This window comes from Carcharhinus amblyrhynchos, chromosome 19 (assembly GCF_965287045.1).
Source record: "Carcharhinus amblyrhynchos chromosome 19, sCarAmb.v2.hapA, whole genome shotgun sequence".
NCBI lineage: Eukaryota > Metazoa > Chordata > Chondrichthyes > Carcharhiniformes > Carcharhinidae > Carcharhinus > Carcharhinus amblyrhynchos.
In genome coordinates, this window is record NC_137342.1 from 5,975,923 (window position 1) to 6,002,291 (window position 26,369).

Genomic DNA, 26,369 nt, shown 5'->3' on the forward strand with positions numbered 1-26,369 from the left:
AGTGAAGCACCACAGGTATCTCTCCGCTCAGTGCAGTACGGGCATTGAGCTCAAATATGACATATGCCCACTACACCAATAATACTGAGAAAAGATGCTTCTCCAATGAACACACGCATTCAGTGTAAGCAGACGGATGGAGGAGCAGACTAAAGGGGCTTAGTCGCCTCCTCTTACTCCCAAAACACTGCTAAAACATTCATTCCTGTATGGGAGCAGCACAGGGTAATGCAAGGATTACTGTTCAAAAACATATTGATTGAACAGTAGAGGGCAAGCCCTGTTAGGAGTATAGATATTGCAGCAACTAGACTGCAAGCTCTTGTTATCAAATGCTACCTGTTTCCAGGTGCGTAATAAAAATGCAGCCATTGTATTGACACATCAGCTCGAGGGTTTATTGGGACACAATGGAGATTCAGTTATTTTTCAATCTGATTTGCTCTCTTTCTCGTGCTCCCTCTGCTGCACCAGCCTTGCCCAATGCAGAAATATCTCACCGGTGGTGCCCAGTGCTGAGATGGGCTGTGTCCTCGGGGGGCAGGGGTGAGGCGGGGTGGTCCAAGTTACCAATCCTTTTCCACAGAAACACAGCTGACCGGGTCCTGGCAGAGCTCCCACATAACCCCCTGCCCCCCAACACCACCACCCCCTCTCCCCTCTCCCCACCCCCCACCCCCCCGCCCCATTCCCGGGTCTGGTAAATAGTGAGGGCAATCTGTGGCTCACCCTCTCCATCCATTGACTCTGTCAACACTTCCTGCTGCCTCGAAAAAGCAGCCAGCATAATTAAGAATCCCACGCACCCCGGACATTCTTCAGTTGGGAAAAAGATACAAAAGTCTGAGCTCATGTACCAACCGACTCAAGAACAGCAAGAGGCATACACGTGATGGGTCGTACGAGGGCTGCTCTTGGATGTTTTGAGAGTAGCCTAGTGCTTCACGTCGTTAGTGTACGCTTAAACTGGACCAGCTGATGGGCAACACGACAGCTCAGTGACTATCACTGATTGCTGTGCAGCTACATGGATTTGGGCCAGTGTCTATGGGAGTTTGCACATTCTCCCCGTACTTGCGTGGGTTTTCTCCGGGTGCTCACACCCCGAAGATGTGCTGTTAGGCTGATTGGTGTAACAAATTGTCCCTGGGTTGGTCTCCCCTCAGTCTGGTTTCCAATGTGGAGTGCCATGGGCGTGGATGGGGGTCGTGGGTGGAGAGAGGGCTCGCAGTGCTGGGGTGGCGGCGCGGGCTCGTTGGGCCAGGGGGGCCTGTTTCCCGTGCTGTGTTGTTCTTTGTTCTTCCCTGCTGCTATCAGACTTTTGAATGGACTTACCTCACATTAAGTTGATCTTCCTCCACACTCTAGCTATGACTGTAACACTACATTCTGCACTCTGGTTTCCTTCTCTATGAACGGTATGCTTTGTTTGAATAGCGCACAAGAAACAATGCTTTTCACTGTGTGCTAATACATGTGAAAATAATAAATCAAATCAAATTAAATCAAATCAAATCAAAACCACATCTATCTCGTACATTTACTGCTCTGCCCCATCGCATCTGCCTAAAAGTTAGAAGAGTTTCTGATGCATGTGATGGAACCTTTATGATTTGATTTATTATTGTCACATGTATTAGTAAACAGTGAAAAGTATTGATTCTTGTGCGCTATACAGACAAAGCATACCATTCATAGAGAAGGAAAGGAGTGAGTAGTGTTACAGTTATAGCTAGGGTGTAGAGAAAGATCATTGTAATGTGCGGTAAGTCCATTCAAAAGTCTGACAGCAGCAGGGAAGAAGCTGTTCTTGAATTGGTATATACGTGACCTCAGACTTTTGTACGTTTTTCCCTACGGAAGAACAAAAAACAAAGAAAATCCCAGCACAGGAACAGGCCCTTCGGCCCTCCAAGCCTGCACCGACCATGCTGCCTGACTTAACTAAATCCCCCTACCCTTCCAGGGACCATATCCTTCTATTCCCATCTCATTCATGTACTTGTCAAGACGCCCCTTAAAAGTTACTACAACATCCGCCTCCACTATCTCCCCAGCAACGAGTTCCAGACACTCACCATTCTCTGCGTAAAACATCTGCCCCGTACATCTCCTTTAAACCTTGCCCCACGCACCTTAAACCAATGCCCCCTAGTAATTGATTCTTCTACCCTGGGAAAAAACTTCTGACTCTGTCCATGCCTCTCATAATCTTGTAGCCTTCTATCAGGTCTCCCTTCAACCTCCAGTGAGAACAAAAGGCGGAAGAGAGGTACGTGGGGCCCTTAATTATGATAGAACCCTACAGTGCAGAAAGAGGCCCTTCGGATCTGCACCGAACACAATCCCACCCAGACCTACCCCCATATCCCTACATATATATATTACCCACTAATCCCTCTAACCTATGCACCCCTGGACACTAAGGGGCAATTTCTAAGCACGGCCAATCAACCTAACCCGCACATCTTTGGACTGTGGGAGGAAACCAGAGTAAATGCACGCAGACACGAGGAGAATGTGCAAACTTCACACAGACAGTGACCCGAGCCGGGAATCGAACTCAGGACCCTGGAGCTGTGAAGCAGCAGTGCTAACCCACTGTGCTACCGTGCGCAACTATGCAAGCTACTTTTCCGAGACAGCAGGAAGTGTCGACAAAATTGTCTCCCCACCTCCCCCACTCATTCATCTGTCTAACCCAGAAGGGAAAATCAGTTTGGACCAGCGTTCCTATTTTTGCTGGTGTCCATTTTAATGTATATCAGACCAGTGTTCTTATTTTCCCATTTTACTGTCCTTCCCTTTGCCTCTCTGTAAGGCCGCTGCTGTTTTTTCTAATAGGGGCTTTGCCTGTAACCTTATGTTCACCTGTGACCACAGCCATGTACAAAAGAAAAGCACAGGCAGCTGTATAGCACATGAGGCTGTTGGGAGCACCCACAATGACATCTCTTCTTCTACAGCGATGGACAGTCCCAGAGATGAGCCAAAGACCTTCTTCCCAATGCCTCCATGCCACCCTTCAGGCAGCTGTAAATCTGGCCAAGGCAGAGACTATTTCAACATGCTGATTCAGGATCTGAACAAGGGCAGCAATACCAACACACGCCCCGTTTGCAAGCCACCCACAAATGAGTGCAACAACAACATACCTATCGCCAGGTAACCGAGATATGTTCTATAATCAGAATTCAGGGGGTGCACGTTAGTTCACTGCTTTGTACTGTAAGTCGATGAGGAAGGTAAGAAAATGTTACTTGTGTCAATCCAAGAAAAGATTTAGAATTCCTGCAGTGCAGATGGAGGCCATTCAGCCCATCACGTCTGCACCGACCACAATCCAACACAGGCCCTATCCCCATAATCCCATTCGTTTACCCTAGCTGGTCCCCCTGACACTAAGGGGCAATCCACACATTTTTGGGCTGCGGGAGGAAACCGGAGCACTCCCACGCAGACACGAGAAGAATGTGCAAACTCCACACAGGCAGCGACCCAAGCAGGGAATCGAACCTGGGTCCCTGGTGCCCTGAGACTGCAGTGCTAACCGCTGTGCCATTGTGCTGCCTGTCCTGGGAGAGCTATGTTGCACTTAACTCTTCATTCTTGGGAAGTGGGTGGTGAGGGCGTATATTATGGGCGGCACGGTAGTACAGTGGGTTAGCACTGCTGCTTCACAGCTTCAGGGACCGGGGTTCGATTCCCAGCTCGGGAACAGCTGTCTGTGTGGAGTTTGCACATTCTCCCCGTGTCTGTGTGGGTTTCCTCCGGGTGCTTCGGCTTCCTCCCATATCCAAAGATGTGCAGGTTAGGTTGATTGGCCATGCTAAAATTGCCTCTTAGTGTCCCGGGATGTGTAGGTTAGAGGGATTAGTGGGTAGAGTATGTAGGGATAGGGGGATTGGGATTGTTGGCGGTGCAGACTCGATGGGCTGAATGGCCTCTTTCTGTACTGTAGGGTTTCTATATATATATTACCCATTTCCCTCTGCCCTTAACTCTGTATCAGCTACGAAGGGCCATCCAGACTCAAAACATTGGCTCTATTCTCTTGTAAGAAGTCTGACAACACCAGGTTTAAGTCCAACCGATCTACTTGACAGTAAACTCTCAAGCTTTCGGGGTTTGCCCCTTCGTCAGGTGAATGAAGAGTTCTGGCCTCAATTTATTATCAAATAAAATCGGTTGGACTTAAACCTGGTGTTGTCAGACTTCTTACTGTGTTTACCCCAGTCCAACGCCGGCATCTCCACATCATGTCTATTCTCTCTGCACAGATACTGTTAGACCTGCTGAGATTTTGCAGCATTTTCTGTTTTTGTTATATAGATGTCCTACCTGCTTGAGTGTGACAGCGGCAGCAGATCACCTCTGTAGTTCTCTTAAATTCTAGCCGCCCCTTCCTTCTCCCAAACCAACATTGATGGCCTGGTTGCAAAAGCCATTTTTAATTTAATTTTTTAAAAATTGCCTCCACTTTGAAGCACCCTCTCTCTCGCTTGCCTGTCACAGTATCCTGCGCTCCTGTAAAGGGCTCTGATTGGATTTAAGTTTAAGTTTATTAATTAGTGTCACAAGTCGGCTTGCATTAACACTGCAATGAAGTTACTGTGAAAATCCCCTAGTCGCCACACTGCGGGTACTCTGAGGGATAAGTTAGCATGGTCAATGCACTCTAACCAGCATGTCTTTCAGACTTTGGGGGGAAACTGGAGCACATGGAAGAAATCCACGCAGACACGCGGAGAACGTGACCCAAGCCGGGAATCGAACCTGGTTCCCTGGCGCTGAGAGGCAGCAGTGCTAACCACTGTGCCACCATGCCACCCATGGCAGTTTCAAGAGCCTGTTGCATTTGTCCTTAATTGGACAAGCTTGCTCTATCAGCCATTAACCTGTCCTCCCTGGGGAAAATGACAATGGCCAAAAAATCTCTTGTCCTGGTTCGTGGCTGGGATTTCTTGGCGCCTCCGAAAGCGAATGGAGTTTTGGTTGGAATGCCAAAATTTCGGTGCTCGCTCGCAATGGCTCCCGCCACTGACCAGAGTGCAAAATTCCACCCAGCAAAGGACCATTTCCCCGCACAGCTCAGGCATCCGACTCCCACCCCCAGACTGAGGGGAGTTCGGAATCTCAGCAGCTTCCAGTTTAGCCGAGAAAGTGAGAATGTAAACTGATTCTTTATTCCAGCGCCACTGGGAACATGAAGATAATCGAAGTTGCTTCAAACGGCCACTTTGTTCGACTCTTAAACATCTCACGAGATACGGAAGAAGACGTTGGAGGTTTTATCCTGCAGCAGAATATCAATGGCCACCCTGTAACGGTGTACCGCTTCCCACCCAGGACACGGGTGAACGCAGGGGCTAGTCTAACGGTAAGCAAAGTTAGCAGTCTGTGTTCCAAATGTTTGACCGCAAGCCGCACACTAAATTCTGCCCCCAAGTTACACCCCATCCTAACCTGAACAAAAATTGTTGTTCTTGTCTCATCATCCTCACCAGCCCCCCCCACCCACTCTTCCCCAAACCTCTCCCACCCAATTGGTTTTAAGTTAACACTGCTTGTCAGGATCACGGTCCAAGGATGTGCGGGTTAGGTCGATTGGCCATGCTAAGAAATTGCCCCTTAGTGTCCAGGGATGTGTAGGTTAGAGGGATTAGTGGGTATAATATGTAGGGATATGGGGATAGGGCCTGGGTGGGATTGTGGTCGGTGCAGACTCGATGGGCCGAAGGGCCTCTTTCTGCACTGTAGGGTTCTATGGTTCGATCAATTGACCCAATCCTTCCTGGGCCAAAGTGGCACAGAAGAAGCCCTGGAACCCTCCCCCGATGTGAAAAGGAAAAGGCCTGTAAGAACACCGGAGTCGCAGTGAGTGAAGGAGAAGGCTCCAGCGTCAACACACTGCAACCAGAAGTGGGTAAAAAGTTCTAGTCTTGTTGGCGATACCCACGTCCCGAGAATATATTTCTTTCTAACACCGGAATGTTATGGCTGTTCACACTGGCAGGATTTTCCCACCCTGCTGGAGTGAACGGAGATTTGGCTGGGCGCCAGGTTCTCCAACTTTGCTGAAGAGAGAACGTGGTGTGAACGGCTGGTGAGGTCACGTCCAAAGTCTCCGCAATCCAGACGTTAACACAGTTTAACTCATTCTAGGTGTGGGCTGCTGCAGCAAGGGTCCCTCACAATCCGCCAAAAGACTTCTTGCTGAAGGAAAGTAATAAATTTGGGACAACTCCTGCATGTACGACAATCCTGTGTAAGCCCAACGGACAGGTAAGAGCTTTTCATTTTATATTCGAGAATTCAAGTTTCAATGGCTTTTCATCCAAATGTAGAAAGTTGCAGCACTGAAGATGGCCATTTGGACCAAGATGTCTGTGATAGCCAAGAGAAAGAACTTGCCAGGGTCTGCAGTCCTGCAGGTTAGAGCATCTCCAAGGCATCTCCAAGGCTGGGATTTTTCAGCCCTTCCCACTAAAGGTGAACCCTCCCTCCCCCCCAAATCCCCCAGCAGTGGGATGGGTGAGCCGCGCAAAGTACCATAGACATCGGCAGGACTGGAAGATCCCTCCAGCAGATCCCACTGGCGCCCAGTTGAGAGCCACCTCCGCCATCAGAGGGGTCCAGAAAATCCCACCCCAAGTGTTTTGTAAAAGCCTTCTGGATTTCTGCTTCCACCATTTCAGGGAGTGAGTTCCAGATCCCACAGTGTGCCCCGGATGAAAGGCTTTTTCCCTCACCGTCCCTCGAATCCTTCTGCCCATTGGGTGGCACAGTAGCACAGTGGTTAGTGCTACTGCTTCACAGCTCCAGGGACCTGGGTTCAATTCCCGGCTCGGGTCACTGTCTGTGTGGAGTTTGCACATGCTCCTCGTGTCTGCCTGGGTTTCCTCCGGTTTCCTCCCACAGTCCAAAGATGTGCAGGTTAGGTTGATTGGCCATGGTACAAAATTTCCCCTTCGTGTCCTGAGGTGCGTAGGTTAGAGGGATAGGTGGGTAACATATGTAGGGATATGGGGTAGGGCCTGGGTGGGATTGTGTTCGGTGCAGACTCGATGGGCCAAAGGGCCTCTTTCTGCACTGTAGGGTTCTATGATTCTATGAAAGCTATTGACTTGGGTTTTAACATGGCTGGCTGTTTTTATGGAATGATATAGCGGAGACCCTTTGGCCCATCAAGCCTGTGCCAGCTCTTTGAAAGAGCTATCCAGTTAAACCCATTCCCTTGTCCTTTGTACAGAGCTGTGCAAATCCCTTCATTTCAAACATTTGTCCAACTCCTTTGCAAAGTCTCTGATGAAGCTGGCCCCACTCTACCTTGAAGCAATGCATTCCAGTTTGTAACAGCTCAAAGAATATTTCCCTCATCACAAAGATTGTGTCTTACTAGCTAGATTGATGAGGTTGGTGCAGTGGATGTTGCCTGCGTGGATTTCAGTAAGGCATTTGACAATATCCTGTATGGCAGATTGGTCAGAAAAGTGAGACCTCTTGGGATACGGGGTGGGGAGGATCCAAAATTGATACAGTGACAAGGAACAAAAGAATAAAGGACAATGGATGTCTGTATGAATGGAGAACGGTTTCCAGTGGTGTTCTACAGGGCTCAGTGTTGGGTCCTTGCTGTTTGTTGTAAATATTAATGATTTAGAAGTAAATGTGGGAGGCATGATTGGGAAATTTTCAGCTGAAAACTGATGGTGTCGTTGAGAGTGAAGAGGGTAGGTGTTGTCTCCAGAATGATATCAGTGACTTCGCAGAAAAGTAGAAAATGGAATTCAGTCTGGAAAAATGTGTCGTCATGCTTGTGGGGAGGGCAGAGGAAGCAAGGAATTACTCAATAAGTGGGAAAATTTGGACGAGAGGTTGAAGAAGAGTGGCACAGTAGATAGCTCTGCTGCCTCACAACACCAGAGACCTGGGTTCGATTCACAGCTCGGGTCACTGTCTGTGTGGAGTCTGCACGTTCTCCCCGTGTCTGCGTGGGTTTCCTCTGGGTGCTCTGGTTTCCTCCCACAGTCTGAAAGGTATGCAGGTTAGGTGGGTTGACTATGCTAAATTGAGTCTCCACAGTGCACCAACCTCTAGTTTAGTATCATCTGTAAAATTTGCATTGAATCCTATGTCTAAATCATTAATATAAATTATGATGAACAATGATTACCATATTGGCCATTTGGAATAACACCTCCTTCTACCCTCCAGTCATGTTAACTATCCTTTAGCCTGAGTCTACAGGTTGTATTTTTTAGCCAATTTGCTGCCCATTCAGCTGTTTGTGCTCTGAGTCCACATGTTGTTGTAACATGACTCCACCCCGCGATCCGGTGGCAACTTATCAAAGGCTTTTTTGAAAATCTCAACATATGATATCTACTGATGGTTTGAGTTATAACGAGAAGCTGGATAGACTGGGACTTTTTCCCCCTGGAGCATGGGAGACTTAGAGGTGATCTTACAGAGGTCTATAAAACAATGAAGGGCAGAGATCAGCTAAATAGTCAGCATCTTTTCCCAAAGGTAGGGGAGTCTAAAACTAGAGGGCATAGGCTTAAGGTGAGAGGGGGGAGATACAAGAGGGTCCGGAGGGGCAGTTTTTTCACATTGAGGGTGGTGAGTGTCTGGAACAAGCTGCCAGAGGTAGTAGTAGAGGCGGGTACAATTTTGTCTTTTAAAAAAGCATTTAGACAGTTACATGGGTAAGATGGGTATAAAGGGATATGGGCCAAATGCAGGCAATTGGGACGAGCTTAGTGGTTAAAATAAAGGATGGCATGGACAAGTTGGGCCGAAGGGCCTATTTCCATGCTGTAAACCTCTATGACTCTCTGACTCTATACTGCATTACCCTCTCCTGTTCGTTCTGGTACCACTTTGAAAAATTCTATCAGGGCAATTAAGCGTTTAGCTAAGCATTTTTTGTAGTTAGGAAGACTGGATGAGATTCTGTGACCTCAGCCTGGGAGGAGGTGATGTGCCGGTCGCTGGCAGACGGATCCTCTGTTCCCGCCCCTGACAATGGGAATTTCCATTGAAGCCACCCCACACTGCCAGGAATCCGGGGGGTACCCCTGTCAACGGGAGCAGAGAATCCCATCGGCACGAACGGCTGGAGAATTCCAGACAACATCAGTGTCCACCGGCCCTCTGACCCTGACCCTCTCTTGTAGAGAGCTTGTACATTACATACATGTATATTGTATAGACAGTATGTTTAACATATATCATAGACATATGCGCTCTGGATTGCCATCTAATGATTGGTGGTGGGACTGCAGTTGCTGTGTTTCAGAGGAGGAATGTTTTCCTGTGGTTCCCATAGCAACATCCTCACCAAAGGCAGGAAGGTCTATCTCTGGATGGTTCCATTAAAATTTCAAAGCTCTGAAGCGTGATTTTACTAGAAGTACTAGTCAGAGGAAATCTTCTCACATTTCTTTGCGCTGTCGCTGCACCCTGCAAACAAAATGGGTGGCACGGTGGCAAAGAATCTCAACAGCGCAGAAGGAGGCCGTTCGGCCCATCAGGTCTGCACCGACCACAATCCCACCCAGGCCCTACTCCCATAACCCCACATATTTACCCTGCTAATCCCCTTGACACTAAGGGGCAGTTTACCAAATGGCCTCACCTTGCACATCTTTGGAGTGTGGGAGGGAAACCGAAGCACCCGGAGGAAACCCACGCAGACACGGGGAGAATGTGCAGACTCCACACAGACAGTGACCCGAGGTCAGAATTGAACCGCGGTCCCTGGCGCTGCGAGGCAGCAGTGCTAACCCACTGTGCCACCGTGTCACAGGATGTGCACGTTAGGGATATTAGCCATGTTAAGTGCATGGGGTTACAGGGTGGGGGAGGTGTGAGCCTGGCTAACATGCTCTTTCGGAGGAGAGTCAGTGCAGACTCAATGGGCCGAATGGCCTCCTTCTGTACTGTCAAGCTTCTATGGTAGGAGAGGATCAGTACCCAGTCACCAGCTTTTCCGAGGCAGCGGGATGTGTAGACAACACCCAACAACCCCACCAACAATTGACCCTGAGAATCAAATAGCCCACCCAACACCTCTGTCCAGATGAGACTGAGAAACAAAAAGAATAACCTGTGTAAGAATAACTTGTGCGTGGAACTGTGGGCCCCATTGAAGTGATAGTCGCAGGACAAAGAGCAGGGTAGGAATTATAAGAAAAGCAAGCTCCATACATTATGTCAGTGAAGAAGAACGTGCGCTGTGATTACTCTGGGCTGCTTTGACAGCAGGAAATTCTATTAATGTCAGATTGATAAATTGTAATGGAAAATGTCAGTAGGCCTCAGCGTCAATGGCAACCCACTGATATGGGCCCTTGCCATGTGAGGCTATTTTAAATCACACACTGAATGCTATCTAATCAAGAACATTGCAGTCACCTTTTACCCGCTTGTGGTCTTCTTGTAGGCTGTTGCTTGGTTCACACCCGCTCCCAGGAACTCAAAGTTAAATGACCCGTGCAAAGATGGAGGAAAGTTCACAGACTTTGAACATCCGCTCTCAACAAGCAATGATACGCAACTTGGTTTCCAACCAGACAACGGAAATGGAGAGACTTTTTCAAACGTGTGCCACTTCTCACCACCAGCCTTGCCAATGAAGTAGGTAAATGGGGTCATGAGCATAGTGTCTAACTGGCCTGCAGCAACACCCATTCTGTTTAGAAAGCTGAGTTTGCGACACTGCAGAGTTACTCAGAGGGCAGGTACACAAAGCAGTCAAGAAGGAAAATACAGGCAGTTACGCTTCAGTTGCACAGAGTCTTTGTCAGACCTTGTCTAGAGCACTGTGTACCGTTTCGGGCACTGAACCACAGAGGGAATGCAGTGGGGGTTCATCAGAATATTATTGGGGCTCAAATCATGTGGACACATTACATGATAGTGGGCAGCACGATGGCCCAGTGGTTAGCACTGTTGCCTCACAATGCCCGGGACCCGGGTTCAATTCCTGTCTTGGGTCACTGTCTGTGCAGAGTCTGTACGTCCTCCCTGTATCTGCGTGGGTTTCCTCCGGGTGTACTAGTTGCATCCCACAGTCTGAAAGATGTGCTGGTTAGGTGAATTGGTCATGCTAAATTCTGTACAAGAACAAGCACTGGAGTGTGGTGATTAGGGGATTTTCACAGTAACTTCATTGTGATGTTAATATAAGCTATTTGTGACACTAATAATAAATAAACTTTAAACTTATTTTCCCCTCAGTATCGAAGGTTGCGGGCAGGATGGAGCGGGAGTGGGGGAATCTGATTGACATGTTTAAAGTACAGAGAAGATATGTTCTCTTACCTGGGAACTAAGAATGAGGGGATTAAATTTGAAATTGACTCAAGAAGCTTGTTCATGTAAGGGCATATCCAAATCTGAAACTTTCTCCTTGTCTACGTGGGTTTCCTCTGGGTGCTCTGGTTTCCTCCCACACTCCAAAGATGTGCTGCTGAGGTGGATTGGCCATTGTTCCAGGGATATGGGATTTTCTTTCGGAGAGTCAGTACAGACTCGATGGGCCGGATGGCCTCTTTCAGCACTGTAGAAGGTCTATGGTTCCAAACGGAACTGGATGCTGGGAAGTTCTATCCCCATTGGCATCCGAGCTCCTTAACAATTGTCGCACACTGAATGGGACATTGACGCACTACACCATCACTGACTGCTGTTGGAGGATAGGGAATTCCTGATAGCAGAGTTAATGGTACAAGGCACAAGCCACAATCAGCTTCATGCAATGAACAGAAGTCTCAACAAGCAGTGTGCACTGTTTTGCTCAGCTGTAACTGAGCCGTTGTTAGCCAGAGCTGGATGTTATAGAGGTCTGATACTAGAATGGAAGGATGGGGCATGAGGAGAGGGGATTGTAATTTTGTAGTTTGTGTTGCGATGTTCACATGCCCCATGACACACCTCATCCCAAATAACTTCATCAGAAAAAGAAGAGCAGCACGGTGGCACCATGGTTGGCGCTACTGCCTCACAGTGCCAGGGACCTGGATTCAATTCCCGGCTTGGGTCACTGTCTGTGCAGAGCCTGCACATTCTCCCCGTGTCTGCATGGGTTTCTTCCGGGTGCTCCAGTTTCCTCCCACAGTCCAAAAGACATGTTGGCTGTGCTAAATTCTCCGTTCGTGGACTCAAAGAGGTGCTGGAGTAGGGGATTTCCGCAGTAACTTCATTGCAGCGTTAATGTGAGCCTACGTGTGAGATTAATAAATAAACTGTATGAACTTGAAAGAGGTTTTTATTTTTTTCTCTTTCGGTCAGCCCTAATTTCGGCACCTTTACCAGTCACCACAACTGGTTACTACGCCAATCGGAATACCATATAGTGTTCCAGGCCAATAAAGGACTTGCACACATAGATAGCTCATTTCACAACAAAGTGCTCCGGGGCCAGTGAAGCACTTTTGAAGCGCAGTCACTTTTTACTGTGGCAGCCAATTTGTACAGAGCAAGATCCCACAAACAGCGACGTGAGAATCGGTTTTGCTGAAGTTGGCTGAGGGACAGTTATTGTCGGGGAAGCTGGGGAGGAAAACACACCCCACTCCTCCACAAAACAGTGCCACGGAATCCCTGCTATCTGCCCAAGAGGGCAGGGGGAACTGCAGTTTAACAGCACCTCTGGCAGTGCAGCACTCCCTCCAGCTCTGTCCCGGCGTGTCCGATTGCAGGGGGGTGAGATTTGAAACCTGTTCTATGAGCGCCGGCTGGCACTGAGACACGGTCGACTTGCCTTCATTTATTTCCCGGCAACAAATTGCATTGAAACATTGACTGAGTTCCCATCAAATAGAACTGAGAGAAGGGACAGAAAGTGAACTGGGAAATAAGCACGTATCCCTCAATTTGAATAATCTGTAACATTTAGAATGTATGTCGCCAGCTTGTCTTGTCTTGCATCAGATCGTTCCTAACACATATTTGTTTTGGTAGACCGAAACCTTCTATTTTAACACTCCCCACCCGATCTCCTTGGAGCCAGAGTACAGCCTGCCCGACCCACCCGGATTACAGCTTGCCCCGGACTCAATCCTTGGGTAACAGTGGTGGCAGCCAGTGCAGGGACACCCGCACACAGTCTATCCCAGGTGAGGCAGAAATCAAACGCTTCTACATAAAGAGCCACCATGCAGGGAGGGGAAAGCATAGGGTTATGGTGGGGTATGAGTTTTGCTAAACATTGGCTAGAATGCAGTGAATATTCCCAAAGATGTGAGGTTCGTAGAATCCATATGTTACAGAAGGAGGCCATTCGGCCTGTCAAGTCTGTACCAATCACAATCCCACCCAGGCCCTATTTCCGTAACCCTCATTGATGTTGCCAATCCCCCTGACAGTAAGGGGCAATTTAACATGGCCCATCCACCTAACACGCACATCTTTGGACTGTGGGAGGGAAACTGGAGCACCCAGAGGAAACCCACGCAGACATGGGGAGAATGTGTAAACTCCACATAGACAGTGACCCGAGGCCGGAATCGAACCCAGGTCCTTGGCACTGTGAGGCAGCAGTGCTAACCACTGAGCTACCAGATTAGGCGGATTGCCCATGTTAAATTGCCCCTTAGTGTGGGTTAGGGGGATTAACCTTGGTAAATGCATGGGGTTACTGGGATAGACACAGTAAGAAGTCTCACAACACCAGTTTAAAGTCCAACAGGTTTATTTGATAGTGAACCCACAAGCTTTCGGAACTCTGACACACCTGACGAAGGGGCAAACCCCGAAAGCTTGTGGTGTTTACTATCAGATAAACCTGTTGGACTTTAACCTGGTGTTGCGAGACTTCTTACTGTGTCTACCCCAGTCCAACGCCGGCATCTCCACATCGTTACTGGGATAGGGCAGGGGGAGAAGGCTTGGGTAAAATGCTGTGTCCAGGAATCGGTGCAGATTCGATGGGCCAAATGGCCTCCTTCTGCACTCTCGGGGCTGTGATTCTATGACCCCATTCCCATTCTTATGTATCCCTTGTGTTCCTTTCCCAAAAGTGGTGTTTGGGCACTCTCAAAAGATTCTTAGTGGAAGAGACAAATTTTTAAAAGATTAGTGACACTGTGTTTCTCACGCTGCTCTCCCAATGCAAGTTATCTGCATTTAAAGACAGGTTAATGGAATTGGTGCTTCCCCGTTCTCTCAGCTGGACAGGTTCCTTTTCTGATAGAGATTCGGGATGGCACGGTGGCACAGTGGTTAGCATTGCTGCCTCACAGCGCTGGGTTCGATTTCTGGCTTGGGTCACTGTCTGTGTGGAGTTTGCACATTCTCCCTGTGCCTGCGTGGGTTTCCTCCCAGTGTCCAAAGATGTGCAGGATTGGCCATGCTAAGTTGCCCCTTAGTGTCAGGGGGACTAGCAAGGATAAATGCATGGGGTTGTGGGGATAGGGCCTGGGTGGGATTGTGGTCAGTGCAGACTTGATGGGCTGAATGGCCTCCTTCTGCACTGAAGGGAATCTACAGATTCGCAGCTGGATTTTTCTGCCGGTTTTGGGACTTTGAATCTGGGACCAACTGGAGATTCCAAGCCAGCACTTGCTCGAAGCCTGTTGAGCTGGCCCAATCTTCCTGGAAGCAGCCTCCTGATTGGCCTTTCTTACTGCTCTATCATGGCCAGTGGGTGGGGCTCCCAATCCCACAGATCCAATCAGAGGAAAGAGAGAGAGACGGTCGCCGCTGAGGCAGGTCTGGGACCGCGAGGACATCTCAACGTGGAGTGCCCTCGGCAACTGTTGGTGACATCAAAAACTGAGAGGATTGAAGCTGACAAGGATCCTCAGCACGGAGGAGAAACCCCCACCGGAGGAAGTGCCATGGGAGCCACCTTTGATGCCCCAGGGACCCTTCACTGGGGCAGGGGGCTTCTGGCTGTGAAGCCTCCCTTGAGTCGGTGACCTCCACCTGCGGTGGCAGGGTTGTAGTGAGGAGGAAGCATAGGGCCAGCTAAGCCAATGTTGGACTGGAATTTGTTACTAGAGATCCCGCAAGCATTTCCTGTGTTCTCTCTGCATTTGAAAGGAGTGTCAAACATCTTTACCTTAAAAAAAAACTCACCATTAATTTTTGCAATCACATCTTTTGCATGATAATCACTCACTGCTTAGGTGTAAAATTAGCTCTGTTAAGTTCCAAAGCTTATATCTCTTTGCCTCCTGTAAGCTAGTATTTCACCCCCTACTCTGATGCTCCCTCCTTTTTGCCTTGGAGCCATTGATCAGAAGACAAAGGACTTCCAGAATTGCCTCTATCTTTAATCCTGTCCCTGGCAGTGTGAGGGTGTGCAGGATTGCTCTGCAGATGTTCATATCTCTGCTAATATCAGGAATATGGCATGTAAGAAAGAATTAGCATCAATCTGTACCATAAGACCATAAGTAAGAAGTTTTACAACACCAGGTTAAAGTCCAACAGGTTTATTTGGTAGCAAACGCCACTAGCTCTCGGAGCGCTGCTCCTTCGCCAGGTGAGTGGGAGATCTGTTCACAAACAGGGCATATAAAGGCACAAACTCAATTTATAGAGCAATGATTGAAATGTGAGTCTTTACAGGTAATCAAGTCTTAAAGGTACAGACAATGTGAGTAGAGAGAGCATTAAGCACAAGTTAAAGAGATGTGTATTGTCTCCAGACAAGTGAGATTTTGCAAGTCCAGGCAAGTCATGGGGGTTACAGATAGTGTGACATGAACCCAAGATCCTGGTTGAGGCTGTCCTCATGTGTGCGGAACGTGGCTATCAGTCTCTGCTCAGAGACTCTGCGCTGTTGTGTGTCGTGAAGGCTGCCTTGAAGAACGCTTACCCGAAGATCAGAGGCCGAATGCCCGTGACCGCTGAAATGTTCCCCAACAGGAAGAGAACAGTCTTGCCTGGTGATTGTTGAGCGACGTTCATTCATCTTTTGTTGTAGTGTCTGCATGGTCTCCCCAATGTACCATGCTTTAGGACATCTTTTCCTGCAGTGTATCAGGTAGACAACATTGGCCGAGTTGCAAGAGTAAGTACCGTGTACCTGGTGGATGGTGTTCTCACGTGAAATGATGGCATCTGTGTCGATGATCCGGCATGTCTTGCAGAGGTTGCTGTGGCAGGGTTGTGTGGTGTGGTGGTCACTGTTCTCCTGAAGGCTGGGTAGTTTGCTGCAGACAATGGTCTGTTTGAGGTTGTGCGATTGTTTGAAGGCAAGAAGTGGGGATGTGGGGATGACCTTGGCGAGATGTTCGTCTTCATCAATGACATGTTGAAGGCTCCTGAGGAGATGTCGTAGCTGGACGATAAAGGGTACTCTGTCCACCATGTCCCATGTTTGTCTTCTGAGGAGGTCAGTGCGGTTTTTAGAATACACATCTCTTTAACTTGTGCTTGATGCTCTCTCCACTTACATTGTCTGTACCTTTAAGACTTGATTAGCTGTAAAGACTCACATTTCAATCATTATTCTGTAAATTGAGTTTGTGCCTTTATATGCCCTGCTTGTGAAAAGATCTCCCACTCACCAGAAGAAGGAGCAGCAAGCGCTCCAAAAGCTAGTGGCGTTTGCTCCCAAATAAACCTGTTGGACTTTAACCTGGTGTTGTAAAACTTCTTACTGTGTTTATCCCAGTCCAACGCTGGTATCTCCACACCACAAGACCATAAGACACAGGAACAGAATTAGGCCACTCGGCCCATTGAGTCTGCTCCGCCATTCAATCATGGCTGATGTTTTTTTTCATCCCATTCTCCGGCCTTTTCCCCATAACCCCTGATCCCCTTATTAATGAAGAACCTACCTATCCCTGTCTTAAAGACATTAAATAACCTGGCCTCCACAGCCTTCTGTGACAAAGAGTTCCACAGATTCCTCCTCATCTCTGTTTTAAAGGAGTGTCCCTTTAGCCAGAGGTTGTGCCCTCTGGTTCTAGTTTTTCCTATTAGTGGAAACATATTCTCCACATCCACTCTATCCAGGCCTTGCAGTATCCTGTAAGTTTTAATAAGATCCCAATTCATCCTTCTAAACTCCAATACGTACAGACTCAGAGTCCTCAACTGCTCCTCATACGACAAGCTCTTCATTCCAGGAGTCATTCTTGTGAACCTCCTCTGGACCCTTTCCAAGGCCAGCACATCCTTCCTTAGATACGGGCCCAAAACTGCTCACAGTACTCCAAATGGAGTCTGACCAGACCCTTATGCAGCCTCAGAAATACATCCCTGCTCTTGTATTCCAGCTCTCTCGACATGAATGCTAACGTTGCATTTGCCTTCCTAACTGCCGACTGAACCTGTGTGTTAACCTTAAGGGAATCTTGATTATGAGGTGTTCTGTTCATGATGTCTGAGATTAGAGGTTTGATAGAGTATATAAAAATAAACAATTTCCTCTGATTGGGGAGACGGGCATGGGGAGGTGGTCCAGAACAAGGGTGAAAACCCTTAAAATGGATCAATAAAGGGATCAGGGGTTACAGGGAGAAAGCAGAAGAATGGGGGTGAGAATCATATCATTGAATGGCAGAGCAGACTCGATGGGCTGAGTGGCCTAATTCTGATCCGATACCTTATGGTCTAAAATTAGAGCTAAACCATTGAAGGATGCAATGTCCTAACTATGTTAGGGGTTGTGAGTTTTAAACACAAAGAAAAGGATGTGGTTTGTAAACATAGATTCAAATTAATAACAGATTGATGGCAGGAGCTGTCGCCTGCGCAGAGTAGAAAACAAAATTAAGCAGGAGCCTGTAAAACACATCATCACCATCAAATCATGTGACCAGCTCTTAAAGCAATCATGCACCCACTTAAATATATAACAAGGGGTAATGTCAGTACGTATTTCTTTACATAACAGCACGGGAAATCTGGAACACTCTCTGTTAAACTGTTGAAACTTGAGATCAATTGGAAATTTCCAAACTGAGATTGATAGATGTATTTTAAGACAAAGATATCAAGGAATGTTGGAACCAAGGTAGGTAAATGGATTTAAGATATAGATCAGTTATGATGACGTCAAATAGAGGAACAGAATCTAAGGTTTGAATGGTGTCCTCTGATTCCTGTGTTGCTTCCTACTTCTTTATGCTTAAGCAACATCTCATTATAGTTTTTCACATTCCTCCCATTCATTCTGACAGGCAACATAAACTGTGGACTGAACACTTCAAACCAGTTCCGAAAGAACTCTTCCGGCAAAAATGACAAAAAGTCAACAACGCAGTCTGCAGCAGTAAGCAATCTATCACATTACTAACTCATGGCAAAGGGAAGGGTATTTCTGACATAAAGCCACAAGAGAGTTCAACATTAAACCATTCGATCATCACCTTACCAAATGTTATATTCTCCCTCCTTTACCTGCCTCCACCTATAACCATAGGAACTGCTCCCACTCAGAAAGAATCGTCAAGCACTCTATTGTTTGAGAAATGTACCTTCTGACTGCTCAGGTGATCTCTTCCCACACGACAAGGGAAGGCGGCCACGTAAGGGAAAGTATATTTGAATAAGCTTTTCTTCTTTGCCAGTGTGTGTTAGAAAACCAACCAGACTTTTCCTTTAGGTCAATGAAATTACAGAGAAGGGGCCTTCTGCTTATAAATTCATGTCAGGTTGTCATGTCACCGAACCTTCCTTCATTTCAATCTGACGCTTGCTCTAGATTCAGCTCAAAGAGCCCAAAGCCAGCAGTTTGTTTGTTGGACGGACGCGTGACTGAAAGGCTCTCTTCCTTCCAAAGAGAAGTCTTCAGGTTCAGAAGTAACTTCTCCTCCCTGGTCAAAGAATCAGGCATTGGCAGGTAGCATTCAAAAGGCCATACTCACAAAGATGGGCCTGCCAACACGTACTCAGGACTGGCTGGCATGGATAAGGAGATGGTGTAGATCATCACACAGTCTCCTGTTTCCTCCACCAACATTGGTCTGACTTTGAGCTAACCTTTGTGTTCAATTTCTGACCTGGTCTCGGCCAATGTCAGTCCAAGTCAAGTGACCAATCAGTCCAGGTTTAGAACTGGAACTCAGCCATCATATTCCCATAGAATTGGTAACAAGCCAATATGTAACAACACCAAGCTCCAATAAGATCACGCAGAATTTGATGGTGGGACAATTATACCAGTCTAATGTGTACTGTAAGGTTAGTTCTCAAGATTAGTGCTGGCTGGAATTCTCCAGTCTCGCACAGTCTGCTACTGCTGCCAACATGAACAGAGAAGTTGTCACTCAGCCAAATCTCCATTCACTGCAGCGGGACTGGAGAATCCCAGCTGTGGCTGAGGTCAGAGAATTCCTACCACGGTTTCTGATCCCCTCTTTCCTGCTGAAAATTACAATGGAAAATAGAAACATTCCCAACCCACTACAATTCCTTCCTTTTGAACTCCATGCATTGACTCTTGCTGGGAATGCCAGTCAGTTCAAAATCCGAGTTGAGAGTGTCCCAGAGACTGATGCCGAAAGCCTCTGACCCCGCCCACGGCTGGGATTCTCCGGTGCCGCCGCAGAGGATGGGGCGCCGCAAATTCTCCGTTCTCACTGGCAGTGGGAACAGGAATGGGGAAGATCGGAGAATCCCCCACCTGGGATCTGACTGCAGTTCCTAAACTCCTGAATCAACTCATTTAACAGAATCAAATCCTATTATTCTGCATTCTACAAAGCTCCCACTAAAAGGATTCTCATTCAAATCAAAACATCACACATGATTTTTTATTAAAGATTGCGTAAGGGTCAGACTAGAGGCACCTGGACTAAGTGTGTTCAGTTCTGGGCACCACACATCAGGGAGGACATATTAACCTTAGAGAAGTGCAGGGCAGATTTACCAGAATGATACAGGTGCTGAAAAGGTTAAATTATAGAACATAGAAAAACTACAGCACAAACAGTCCACAAGTTGTACCGATGATATCCATACCTACTAGGTTTACCTATAACCCTCAATCCTATTAAGTCCCATGTACTCATCCAGAAGTCCCTTGAAAGACCCCATTGAATTTGCCTCCACCACCACCGACAGCAGCCGATTCCACTCACCCACCACCCTCTGAATGAAAAACTTACCCCTAACATCTCTGTACCTACTCCCCAGCACCTTAAACCTGTGTCCTCTCGTAGCGACCATTCCAGCCCTGGGAAAAAGCCTCTGAGAATCCGCCCGATCTATATCTCTAACAGCTTATACACCTCTATCAGGTCACCTCTCATCCTTCGTCTCTCTCTAAGGAGAAAAGACTGAGCTCCCTCAATCGACTCTCATAAGGCATGCCACCCAATCCAGGCAACATCCTTGTAAATCTCCTCTGCACCCCTTCAATAGCTTCCACATCCTTCCTGTAATGAGGCGACCAGAACTGAGCACAGTATTCTAAGAGAGGTCTGACCATGGTCTTATAAAGCTGCAACATTATCTCCAGACTCCTAAACTCAATCTCTTGATTGATGAAGGCCAGTACACCATACGCCTTCTTAACCACATCCTCGACCTGCGAGGCCGATTTAAGAGTCCTATGGACCCAGACCCCAAGGTCCTTCTGATCCTCTACACTGCTAAGAGTCTTACCCTTGATATTATACTCCTTCATCCCATTTGATCTGCCAGAATGGACCACTACTCATTTATCCAGGTTGAAGTCCATCTGCCACTTCTCCACCCAGCCTTGCATCCTATCTATGTCACGCTGCAACTTCTGACATCCCTCCAAACTATCCACAACACCACCAATCTTCGTGTCGTCAGCAAACTTACCAACCCAACCCTCCACTTCCTCATCCAGGTCATTCATGAAAATTAGAAACAGCAAGGGTCCCAGAACAGATCCTTGGGGCACTCCACTGGTTACTGACCTCCATGCAGAAAAAGACCCATCTACAACCACTCTCTGCCTTCTGCAGGCAAGCCACTTCTGGATCCACAAGGCAACAGCCCCTTGGATCCCATGCCCTCTCACTTTCTCAAGAAGTCTTGCATGGGGGATCTTATCGAACGCCTTGCTGAAGTCCATATGAGGACATGTTGCTTAGATTCGGCTTAACTTTTCATGACTAAGGGCTGAAGTGTTTAAGATGATTGGCTAGTGATAGAAGGAAACTGGCCAGATTTGGCCATTGAGGTGGACAGCTGGCAAAATGGCACAGGAAGATGGTGGGTGTGTGCCAACATCTTCCTCTCCCCATCAGGTCTTTTTGCTGGGGTTGGAGAGGTGGGGGGGGGGAGGCAGACCGCTGCCCAGAGGGAGCAAACACCACTTAGCTCCTCAAGGGGGCAAACTATCAATGCTCCCTTGTCCTCCAGCTGTAACTCCAGCAGTGACCATCGCTGTTACCTGTCCCTCTGAAATGGATTAGCAAGCCATTCAGTTGAAGGGCATTTAGGGGTGGGCAACAAATGAATAAACGAAATCATTGTGTGTTTGGGGGGGGGGGGGGGGGGGGGGGGGGGTTTAAAACACCCTGTACTCCCACAGCCCCACCATTCTTTATCTGTGCCTAGTGTAGCCACAATAGATAGCATTATAACTTCAGTTCAAAATATGTCAAAGATAGAAACATTTTAAGATACAAGGAGAGAAAAGAACACGGTGAGTGGTGGGAAATGTATACTGGACCTTTGAAAGCGAGTGAAATAATTCAGTTTTTTTAAACAGTGCAGAAATATTCACAGTTTTGAGGTCTTTACAATGTTATTCCTTAACTTAAATAAGGTTCAAGTCAAACTTTCTCGAAGTTCAGTCTTTTTAAGACCCTGAATGTTTTGGACCACCCACAGGCAGGAACACAAGCAGGTGGACATGTAAGTTAGGCTGCCGTGCCACTGGGGGAGTATCCGCAGTTAGTCCACCCATATCCCCACCGGCTGGTAGGGGAGGGGTGGGGTCAGGTGGGTCACGCCAGCTGTGCCTCAGTGCAGGCCCTTAACTGGACAATTTACACTGAATGGAGCAGCTCATCCCATTGCCGCTCTGGCACAATGGGCAGAGGGAGAGGCCGAAGCCCAGAATGTAGCCTGGCAGATTTACCCCTGCTGCTTCCTGTGAAAGGGGGAGACCCCTTGCACCAATCGGAGCTTCCTCTCCCTCAATTCCCCCACCACCCCCCAACATCCCCCTTCCACCTCCCTATACCCACTCTCCGGCACTGTCTAGCGTGCCCCTTCCACCCCCTCACCAGGACCTGTCAGCCTAACCCCAGTGAGATCCCTCCTACCCCCACCCTCCCCATCCTCCGGCACTGTCTAGCGTGCCCCTTCCCCCCCCCCCCCCTCACCAGGGCCCATCAGCCTAGTCCCAGTGAGATCCCACCGCCCCCACCCTCTGGCACTGTCTAGCATGCCCCTTCCCCCCTCACATATGGCATTGCTGAATGCCATATCCTGCCCTAGCTGTAGTACCAGCTGGGGTGCAGAGCTGCCGGCCTCAGATTGGCCAGTGGACCGTCCTCCTGGAGACGGACATGCTCATTAAAGGGTCGTCGCCTGAGAGCTTAAAGCGTTGAGGGGAGTGGCTATACGAAGCAAGCTCGCCCCCAAAATTTACACTAGGGTGTGGGGAACCCGCCTCAGGCCAAAATTCAGCCCATAGGTGCCAGGTTTTCCGACCGTACCTATCTATGTGCCCAACCTTTGTATTGCCAAATCCACTGTAGCTATCTAGCACCTCAGGATCCAGGATCTCGCGTCATTCCTAGGATCCAGGATCTAGCGTCATTCCTAGGATCCAGGATCTAGCGATGCAGGATCCAGGATCTAGCGTCATTCCTCAGGATCCATCCATGACCCTGCCCTCTAATCAAGGATGCCTCCCTCACTCTGCGGCAGGTTAGGGAGACAATGTGGGCCAAATTTCCTGGAATGTAATTCCTATGAGCCAAGCAAAATTGGGTAATCTTCCTAGATATCTGGTGATGAGACTGTTTTCTCACTTAATTCTTGAATGAAGGCTGATGAGGGACTTGTCTGCTTTCATTCCAGACTTCCTAGTGCCAATTTTATTTAACCAAAAGACTCTTCAGGGGCCAGTGTCCCCTCACCAGATTCCCTTTATTTGCAAACTCAATTCCACTCCCAAAAGTGTTTCTGGTAAACAGTCAAAAATCTGGAATGTCAGGAGCCTTTACTGTCCTATATTTATATACAGGTCAGACTCCCCTGTTGGGCAGGCAATCATTACCTCAATGAGGGACATCTTTTTGTGTCCAACCAAACAAACAAAATCAACTTAGCTTCGGGACATCGCAAAAGGGACAGCCCCCTAAAAGCAGAAAAACCATCTGAAACAAAATACAAAGCAGAAAGGAAACTTAAAACTTCAAATTAGAATGAGATTACAGGGGTCAATAATACACCCCAGTCCCTGCGGTGCCCAGCGCGCATGGAAGGATTACCCCAATGAGACAGCTCATACTCCAAGAGGCCCACCTCATGGGCCTCAATGAGGTCATTAAACAAACCCAAACATTCTTTCCTCCTTTGTTCACAGCAACCATGGGATGGGCTGAATGGCCTCCTCCTGAACTCTTGTCATTTTATAATTGCCTGAAAACACCATCGTTGCTGTGTGAGAAATTCTCAGGTGATCTTAATGTGTTAAGTTGAAATTATGCTAGAGAGTTTTTATGAGTGTTCTCTTGTTATTTACAGACTAGCTCAGGGCAACAGAAATACCATGTCCCAGAGACAATGCTGTCCCCAGTTCATCAAAAGCCCACAGCACCACAGCAATTACAATCCATGCTGAATTTATCATTCCAGCCCCCGATGCCTCGACCTCCCCCAGTTGCATCCTGGTGAACTTTGATCATTAATCCAGGTCAGGCTTTGAAATATTCAACATTTGTCTACATAATATAGGAGAGAGAGAAATATTTTAAAGTAAGGTTTATTTATTAGTCACAAGTAGACTTACATTAACACTGCAATGAAGGTACTGTGAAGATGCCCTAGTCGCTTCACCGCAGTGCCTGTTCGGGTACACTGAGGGAGAATTTAGCATGACCAATGCACCCTAACCAACACGTCTTTTGGACTGTGGGAGGAAACTAGAGCACCCTGAGAAAACCCACGCAGACACAGGGAGAATGTGCAGACTCCACACAGACAGTGATCCAAACCAAGAATTGAACCCAGGTCCCTGGCGATGTGAGGCAGCAGTGCTAACCACTGTGCCACCGAGCCACCCCATGCACATTTATGCGGCATTTGTTCCATTCAGATGCTACCTAACCTGTGCAATCGCTTACAACTCAACTCCACTTAATTCGATGATGGGGAGTTACCGGCAATGGACTGGGGTGGGCACAGTAAGAAGTCTCACCACACCAGGTTAAAGTCCAACCGGTTTATTTGGCATCGCCAAATGAACCTGGTGATGTGAGACTGCTGACTGTGCCCACGTAGTTTGGAAGCAAAACCGTTGAGAAAATTCTCATCCCCAGTTCCGCTCTTGGCTGGTCGAAGCCAGCAATGATTGGTCAGCACTATCTTCGTGCCTCAGTGCTGTCAGAGAATGGGCCAAGTCTTGTTGGAACGAGGCCTTGACACAATTAGTTAGACTTTCTCCTGCACGCTTCAACTCAAATAGAATTTAAGCCGTAATTGGTGTGAAGTGTGAACCTTCAAGAAGCAAGGGCTTTGAGGCATCTGGTACATTCGACCATTTCTCTTTAATCAATGAGATTGTAGGATTGGGAAAGAAACGGGAAAGTAAAAGTGGATTAGAATCAAATTGGAAAGAAATAAAGAGGGTAAGAGATTGGATTAAAAAGGAGAAAGTTAAAGTAACAAAGAGAAAGCAAGTTTTAAAAAGTCTTTTGGAAGAATTTATGACATGCAGGAATGAGAGGCTACATCTAATTTGTTCCCTTCTTGGATCCCAATGTTTGATTGGAATTTGCAATGCTAATTGCGTGGGTACTCTGATTCCTAATGAACCAACTTAACGCTCTGCGGCAAATTAACTGGACAATTAATGTACAAAGCCAGAAATTTCCTCAATATAACAGGGAGGCTGAGAGTGCTGTTTGAATAGTACAAATCTCAGAACGGCGTAAACCAGCCAGACATTCACAGCTCATGGCACATCTCCTTATTCCCTGAAATTTGCTAGCCTAGTCACACTTTGATGAAACTGAGATTCCATTATCTTTCCAGGAAGCTTTGATCAAGATTTTCCTCTGCATTTGTTGCTTTACCATCTCTTTCACTTTCCTACATTTTCTCCTGTATAGCTGCGGGCACCAGGAAAATTAGCTAGCTAAAGAAGGAATACAAAGCTCCTTTCAGGCTGTGACTGACATCCCATAAATAATAGAGTTGTGCTGATTACACAACAAGACTGGACCTGGAAAATCAATCACTGTTGTTTGGTTTTATTGCAAGAGGGAAAATTGCTACCCCACCTATTTCATGCTCTCTGTTCAATGCCCTACAGACATGAAACTCTCTCGCTCACATCTCTGCAGATTATTAGCTTCTTATTTTCCTGACAGTGCAACAAATATCAGACCCCTGCTGTGGTGCACCAATCGAGTGAAAGTTTAGTACGATTAGGAGGAGATCCACAAGGAAAGGGTATCGTTAGCATTTTTATCTGTGGGTGCACAGTTGGTTACAACCAACCAAGGATGGAGGGCTGGTGCTGCTGCCCCTCAGCCTGGCAATCAGTCTGTACATCCTTCCACTACTTCATGTTAAAGGAATGGACACTGATTGGTGGAACCAAGCTTTCTCTTCAGCAAGAGAGTTGATTGACTGGTTCACTCTCACAGCCCACTCTACCCCGTGTCCCAAGTATTCCCAATTTACGCCCCGAATAATACCAATAATCAATAAATTAAAGAAAATTTGTCAGGGGTGATGGCCTGTGGTGGAGCAGGGGCACTGCAACTAAAAGAAAATGTCAAAAGAAATCTAACTAACTAAAGTATCAATCCTGGGGGTGAGGATGCAGCCTTACCCTGCCCACCAGCCACTGAAGTATCCCCTATTTATTTACTCCTTTGAAAAACAATTAACAAAAGCAAATGATGTGTAAAAAATAATCAAAGGGTTGGGGTGGGGTGACTATCCCCTATTTATAATCTTTTTAAGAAAATAATAATTAGTAATTTGAACAAAAATGACAAGGATAATGGCCCCTGGGTGGGGCACAGGAACTAAACTAAAACATCACAGGAGACTGATGTAACTATACCAAAACCTAATGTGGCTGCGGTTTCGGGCGGGTGTCTGTGTCTGTCTGTCTGTCTTTGTCTGTGTGTGTGTGTGTGCGTGTGTGTGTTGTGTGTGTGCATGCGTGCATGTGTGTGTGTGTGTTGTTGTGTGTGTGTGTGAGATGACACACTCCAGCCTTGCCC

General features: G+C 47.4%; 1 protein-coding gene across 1 annotated transcript in view; it reads left to right on the forward strand.

Annotated features, from left to right (window-relative positions):
* The first annotated feature begins 2,863 nt into the window (after nt 1–2,863).
* Nucleotides 2,864–26,369, forward strand: part of LOC145355284 (lamin tail domain-containing protein 1-like) — a 30,499-nt gene continuing 6,993 nt past the window's right edge. The window contains exons 1-6 of the mRNA XM_080207189.1: nt 2,864–3,165; nt 5,194–5,380; nt 6,166–6,285; nt 10,451–10,644; nt 12,973–13,127; nt 18,153–18,244. Coding sequence (XP_080063315.1) covers nt 2,864–3,165; nt 5,194–5,380; nt 6,166–6,285; nt 10,451–10,644; nt 12,973–13,127; nt 18,153–18,244 — 1,050 coding nt within the window. The remainder of the gene's footprint in view (nt 3,166–5,193; nt 5,381–6,165; nt 6,286–10,450; nt 10,645–12,972; nt 13,128–18,152; nt 18,245–26,369) is intronic.